This window comes from Molothrus aeneus, chromosome 8 (assembly GCF_037042795.1).
Source record: "Molothrus aeneus isolate 106 chromosome 8, BPBGC_Maene_1.0, whole genome shotgun sequence".
Lineage (NCBI taxonomy): Eukaryota > Metazoa > Chordata > Aves > Passeriformes > Icteridae > Molothrus > Molothrus aeneus.
The window spans coordinates 8,499,888-8,507,045 of record NC_089653.1 but is presented as its reverse complement, the minus strand read 5'-3'; the positions used below and the strand labels follow the sequence as shown (position 1 = coordinate 8,507,045).

The 7,158-nt window shown below is 40.9% G+C and overlaps 1 protein-coding gene across 1 annotated transcript in view; it reads right to left on the bottom strand.

Annotated features, from left to right (window-relative positions):
• Window positions 1-243: 243 nt before the first annotated feature.
• Window positions 244-7,158, bottom strand: part of PIK3AP1 (phosphoinositide-3-kinase adaptor protein 1) — a 28,475-nt gene continuing 21,560 nt past the window's right edge. Inside the window, exons 9-16 of the mRNA XM_066554855.1 lie at window positions 6,881-7,060; window positions 6,049-6,111; window positions 5,124-5,329; window positions 3,481-3,553; window positions 2,994-3,149; window positions 1,188-1,258; window positions 896-1,005; window positions 244-503 (exon numbers count right to left, since the gene is read on the bottom strand). Coding sequence (XP_066410952.1) covers window positions 449-503; window positions 896-1,005; window positions 1,188-1,258; window positions 2,994-3,149; window positions 3,481-3,553; window positions 5,124-5,329; window positions 6,049-6,111; window positions 6,881-7,060 — 914 coding nt within the window. The 3' untranslated portion in view covers window positions 244-448. The remainder of the gene's footprint in view (window positions 504-895; window positions 1,006-1,187; window positions 1,259-2,993; window positions 3,150-3,480; window positions 3,554-5,123; window positions 5,330-6,048; window positions 6,112-6,880; window positions 7,061-7,158) is intronic.

Sequence of the window (7,158 nt, the reverse complement as noted above, 5' to 3'; positions counted from 1 at the left end):
ACCTGCTCCTGCTGTAATGAGCATTTTTCAAACATCTTATTTTCTTTACTTTTTAAGCATGTTTTCCAGTCAAGCCCTGATAGACTGTATTGAGAAGTTTGGTAACAATGCTTATCAGGATTTAGTTCCTAAAAGCCACATGTGCTTTCTTGATCAGATGGGATCTTCATGTTGATGCAGGGCTCCCAAGACACACATCAATGTTCTTCCTAATGATGATACCTTTTCTTGAAGCCCCAAAATTCTTCCAACTAAAAAAAAAAGTTATAAAACGCTAAAAGGTCCCAATGAAAATCATGGGAAAAGTCACCAGAGCTTCAGGGACGGTGAAGGGGATGAAATCATTTGGGTCCCACTTATAAATAATTTAACGCAGCCCAAAAAAATCTGTACAAACACATGTATAAACAAAAAAAAAAAATCTCATATTCCACAGATGTTGAGAGATTCAGCGACCTCTTGGGGGCACAGGTGGAGGATAAAAGCCTTCACAGCTTACAGGCCTATAAAAAGACAGATAATGAAAATGTATGAAAAAGTAGTAGAAAATAGAGTTCTGGAACAACACATTGCATGCAATAAATTCATATGTAAGCATAGTGAACAATCGGTAGTCATACAAGAAGAAAAACAGGCTGATCGAGCAACAGAGCAGATGCCAAGCTGCCAGAGCATTGTTCCTGTCCAAGCCATTTCTTCTGTTCTTCGGCTGCAGTAATTCTACCATTACTGGAAAGAGATGCTATAATGGTTGGTTGGAGTAAAACTTTGAGAGTTTGGTAGCTTTCTCAAAAACATACTCACTTTCTACCTCTGCTAACTGCCTTGCTTTCTGTCCAAGGCTTCCATAAGGATTAACTGAAAGCACACATTTTGAGCTGCATTTTATTTTTACCTGCTTGCACCTCGAGGAGGCACTCTGGGAGGCCTTTCTGGGAAAGGAAGCCTCTCTACTTGGTGAAGAACTGGGCTGCGGCTCCTTGCTGTTTCTGGGACTTCACTGTCCTACAAAATGAAGAGAAGTGCTTACAGAACAGCAGGATCTGGTTCTTGGTATCCTCACAAAAGTGGCTACATTTTGGCATTTCTCTAAATGCAATGCCAGCTCTGAGCTCTTTTTTCAGCATGAAAACAAAGGCATGTACTTAAGGACAGCAGAGCAGTACACAGCAGAGGTGAGAGCTTACCTCAGTGTCCCCTTCCATCCCACTGCTGACACTCAGTATACTCCGAGTGCTGGAGCGGTTACTTGCACTACCTGGAGGAAGCAAGAGAAAAACCTGATTAATAAACCCTGGGCATTTAACTGCAAATTCCTAACTCAAGGCTCTTTCTAACCTCATGTTTAATTCTTGCAAATTTAATTAATGCTTGTTTAGATTAATTTATTTTCACTGTTTTTTTCATGTATTTGGGAACCAAACAACAGCATTTCACACAACACAAACCACAGCACCAAGCAATTCAATTATGCTTTCTTTTTAGAAGATTTCTGCCTTATCTTTCTTTATCCAGTCTTCTGGTCAAATACTCACAACCACAATCTATTCTTTATATCTATCATATCATATAATATGAAAAGATCTAATGCTAATATCTGGAAGTCAGGCAAATATTTTCACAAGGGTTACACACCCAACACTTATGTACATTTAAATTATCAGTCCCCGTATCTTTAACAACTGCATGAAGATAGATGGCTCTCAGCACTGTCACATATTCATTCCTGGAGTGACTGCTTAAGAAGTTATTGTTCCAAATAAATGACTGTTTACTACCCCTTCTTACAACAATCCTCCATCACCACAGAAATGTTTCCAGGTCTATTTCCAAGCTAAAAACAAGTTTGTTCAAACAACCTTCAGCACCTATCTATGCAAACCCATTAAACTGTCATGGGATTGTTTTCTCAATCAGTCATGCCAATTCCAAAGGTGACAGCAACTCACAAACATACCCTATGCTGCTATGGCTGGTTTCAGTACTAAATAGATAACATTCTATAGGGCTGTGAAATAATGGGGATATTACTATTCAGAAACCTGTACACTGAAATGGTGGCAAGAGAGGTTTTCTCCTAAGATGCAGTCCCTCCCTGCTAGCTTTGGTAAGTCTCATCAGCTGGTACAAACAGCAGCACTTTAGAGTGCTAAATCCTGTGCTAGGGTCCATTCTCAGCATCACCCCATGAGAAAGAGGACCAGGCTGCATACAGTGAGCTCTGCAGACTTGTTAATGCTTCTCTCACACGTGCTTGTAGGTAAGTTACTGGCTCAGCCAGCTGCCTCTGGCACCTATTCTGGATGAATGCCAGCTGCACCTTGCCAAGAGTCACAAAGGTGGTAACCTAACAGGAAGTCAGGTTTCCTTTCAAAGGACCCAACTGATCCTAAATGATTTCTGCAAGAATTGCTCAGTCTGCAGTAAGAGTAAGAACGACACAGGGATTTAATTTGTACAAATTAAATGTAATGAAAAGCAAAGGTAATAAAAATGTGCAGACTGTCCAACCACTCAAGAGGTCCCACAGTTACCAATGAACAATGCTGTCCTTTATGTAAAACAATTGAAGAAACAATGTATAGAGACTGGCTTCCAGCCCTTCAGGCCAGAAGAGCACACAGCCTGCTGGCAGTCACAGCATGGGAGCATCCTTTCCAATAAGGCAGCAGCTGCCATCTACTTTTAAGAACTGAAAACAGGTGGCATGCCTTCCCTGAGAAGGGCTCAAGAGAATCTTTTGCTCAGCTTTCAGGTTCTCCTCCTGCAGAGATGCAGACAAAAGATGCCCAAACCACTTGATGCAGACCCGGAATTGCTTTTACAGTTTTGAGAACAGCTGGCCTGAGGCATGCAAGGTTTGGGGTGGCATTGTCAGTGCTGGGATTCAGGAACAGAAGTCCTGTCCCCTGGGTTGGCCCCAGGGTAAGGCTTGGAAAGTGTGTTCCATCCAGCTCTCCTGCAAGAATGGTGATGCTCATAAGGTTGCTTACTTGTTGTGCTGGATGTGCTTTCTGTTTTCCAGTCTCCTCGTTTTAACTCCCTTCTTGGTGGAAAAAGGTTTTTCCTGGGGGTGTATTCATATATTCCACATTCTGGTTTCCCCAAAGTATTACGAGAATGTCGAATGGGTACTGTAATTTCCAAATCTGGAAGGGAAAATGAACAGCTCAGAAAGGTCTATGCAATTATAGCCTCCAAGAGACAGTTTTGCACTGAAGGACAGAGTTAAACACAATTGCATAAGGACAATCAAAACTGTGTATGAATGAATCAAGATGCACTCCACAGATGGGGACATCCTTTTCTTGGCTGTGAAAGTGAGCAAAGGAGTTTCCTTAAGTTTTTGACAACTGGCACATGGATGTGCATATTAAAATATCACAGAACCACAATACACATGGACACACCTGCCTGAAGAACTTTTTAATATGGTTAGCTGCTTCATTACCAGAGAATATCAGAATCAAAGACTGTTACCTGCACTTTTGTCTTTTTTTTGCTTCTCCATTTGCCTTCTGGTTATGCTGTCTCGTAGACGTTTCAGATTTTCCTAAAAACATCACAAGATATTCTTTTCAGGGCTTTGGATAAAGAAAGATGAGCAGCTTTCTGACAAAACCAGTATTATATTTTTGCTAACTTTGCTAAAGTTTATAAATAAAATTATATTTTAGCTAAACTTGTTTTGCAGTCAAGCTGTAACAAAGCTTGCTAGACCTGGCTGAAGTCCAAACTATGTCAACAGATTTTATTCTATTCCTTTCAGAAACCCATGTGTGCCTTTCAGAAGCCAAGTTTTTTTTCTGATGTTCATTATGTATGTTAAGGTCAAGTTCACATATGGGCAGATGCATATATAAGCAGCAAATTGGGTTTAGAACTCTGTATTTTCTGTTTGCACTGTGATACTGGCACAGAAACATGACCCACAACCAAGTAACTGCACCGTTCTTTCTGTACCAATGAACAGATTATTCTGACTGCAGGGACAGAAAGGGCTGCCATGCATCCCACAGTGTAAGGTACAACTCAGAATTCAGGATATCCCCAATGAAGAAATGTAGCTGGGAGCAAAGACTTTTCACCATTGTGTGGCAGCATATTACACCTTACAGTACAAAAAAGTAATGAGAAAAAAGACAACTTTTTTCAGCAGGGAAATATGTACAGATCTGAGAGGAGGAAACCCCTGAAAAGCAGAGGAAAGAACTGCTGTACTGTGAAGCGAAATTCAGAGCAGAGACTTTGAAAGCTGCTCATGGTATGGGGCACAGAGTATGCCCCTTCATCTCTTCAACATCAATTTACTTAAGTAGCACTGTGTTCTTCTCTGGTAGAAGAAGGGACTCCTCCGACTCTTTCTGGGTAGAGAGGACCTTTCCAAGTGAGAATCAGGAGGAGAAAAGCTTTGCCTTTGCTGACAACTTCCAAAACAATGTCACTCACTGGAGACTAGACTGCCACAGCATGAACAAAAGGCTTCAAAAGAAGCAGGCACTGGTTTGAAAGAGTGAGCCAAACTCTAACTTGAAAATGAAATTTTTCCACTATAACTGATAGTTCCACCAGTCGTTATGTCACTGCTGCCAACTGACTCCCTCTTTCTGTTAAGGCACCCAAGCACTCTGCTTTTACTAATGACTATTGCTAGACCTTGTCCAGCTGCAAAGAACAGTCCTGTAGCCACCAACAAACAGTTGGAGAAATCAGATCATCTACCAGCTAGGGCTTTACAGCCAATACATCATCTGGGACACAGAGTCTTCATTGACCTCAAATGGATGAGAGCCAACAAGTTAAATGTTCATCACAGAAGTCCCCTGCCAGCAGGTAGGTGCTAGGTGACCTCTAGAAAGGTGATTTAGCCAACTGGATTTGATCCAATTCCTTGTATATACAGATCTTCAAAAACTGATGCTATTACGGCAAGACAAACAGATCTGTAAAACTGCTTACTGGGAACAGCCTTCCCATGGCAGGAGAGAACTCTGCTAGCTGAGGGACTATGCTAGCAGTCTTCCTGTTCCAACCAGGAAAAAAATGTACCCATGCTGAGAAGGTACATTTTGTGATCTATAGAGAGACAGCTGTATTTCTTAAACAGTAGCATAAGTCTGTACCTGCTGGAACCGGAATGATTCTGATCTCTTTTTCTGGTTCAGTTGCCACTCCTTAAAATGAAGTACAGCTTCATCCACAGTGAGGATGCCCATTTTCACTTGCTCCTGTAATGTAATCAGCTGCCGCTGACCTGGGGTTTTCATTCCAGCAAATGGATCATATATACTTGATTGAGACAGGTCCCTTACAGGCCTGACTATTGTCTCTGAGGAGAGAACACCAGCAAAAATATTATTAAACTTGTGGATCTACCTTCCTCACTGAATACAAAGAGATCAAGCACCCTTGATCCAGCAGACATAAAAAAAAAAAAAAAAAAAAGAAAAAGAAAAAAGGGGGGAAAAAGTATTACAGACTGAGTGTTTCCTAAGAAGTGTTTTCTTCTTAGGCCATCCTACTATTTGTCATGTCTAAAAGCCCAGCTGAGAGGTAACCTCGTACACAAATATATTCCAGGGATAAGCTCTGCTCTTAAAAACATAATTTAAGTAAAGAGCACAAAACATATTCCTTAAAGCACCATACTTCCTCAGCAATTCACAGAACAGAGCTTTTACCTTAGCTGTCACAAAGCTTTTTACCTTAGCTATCACAAAGCTAGATTCTATCTAGGTAATCTGTGCCCAGATCTGTGTAATCTAAGCCCAGAAACTGAAAACTCATTCTACTGATGCTGGCATTTTTTAACTCATTTGTAACATAAAGAAGAGTTCCCAAGACATGAGATGTGCTCCCCTCACACTCTGCACTTATAAAAGTTCCCAGTGTCACAAATGGTCAAAAAGATTGGGTCATCCATAGAAGACTGTTATCCCTAGAGCTTTGCAAAACAGTCTATTCTGTCATATTTCACACCAATGAAGCTACCACAACAATCTGCTTTTGGATTACTGAAAGGAATTTCAGGGTGAACTTCTGCCTTACCTTTCTTAACCCTTCCTCTAGGGACATAAAGATTCTCAGGTCTTTGAGCCTTCTGTGCAAAAACTGCAAAAGAAACATTCTTTAGATACTGAAATGCATCTCATGAAGACAGAAATAGCAAGGATGAATATGGCAAGCATACACAATTCTGCACTGCCTTACAGCTTCTGTTACCTTTCTAAGTCCATTGAAGAAAACAAAGATTTGTACAGCAGAATTCCCTTTCTATTGACCTCAAAGAATTTAGCTCAGCCACCTCTAAGAGAAATCTGGACATTTCTCCTTAGCCCTGTCACAGCAGGAAGAAGTCACAGGAATGACTCTCTCACATGTCATTGTGGTTCTTGTTAGAATGGAAAGCTTGGTCATATATCATGAACAAAGCTGCCTAATGAACTAGGAGGAAGAATCTTCAATTTCAATAAAACCCCACCTCAGAGGGAGGTACTGAGGTATAAAATCATGTCCTATACAAATGCAGTTGAATCAATGATAACATTACAGATCAGCAATGTCTCAATTTATTGGTTTGATTGTGTCCTTATATCAGGATCTTTCCTACTTAGTTGGACTTGTTTATACCATTTGGGGGTAATCTGTCATGCTACTGCTTTCAGGAAGACCAAGCTTAGGCCAAGATCTTGGGATATAACACCCCCACATTTTCAGAGTAGGCAAAAGATGAAAAAGCAGATATGGAATTGGATCCCAAAAGTAACTTAACTCCAGAGTCAAATAATCCAGGGATCCTGGCATTTATTTGGCAACTGGAGCCCATGTCAATTGTATTCTACAGTTTACTGGTCTACACTTCCACTGATAACCAACTCACTTTTGGAGATATACAGTTCATTGTCTGGCTGTGGAGAGCTAGATTCTGGTCTTGGAACAGGAACTGGAGGTCTGTTAGCCATTTCCTGTGGAAAAGTGTCTTGTTCCACTGAGTAGTACACATCTTCACCATACTGCTCATGACCTCCTTCCTCAGAATCTGGCACATCCATGCTACCACCTACAATGAAGCAGAGTTTGTAAGAATAATAACCTGGCCACTTCACTGAACACTGGTTCCCTCCAATGCATTATGTACCACATTCTTACCAAGCTGGT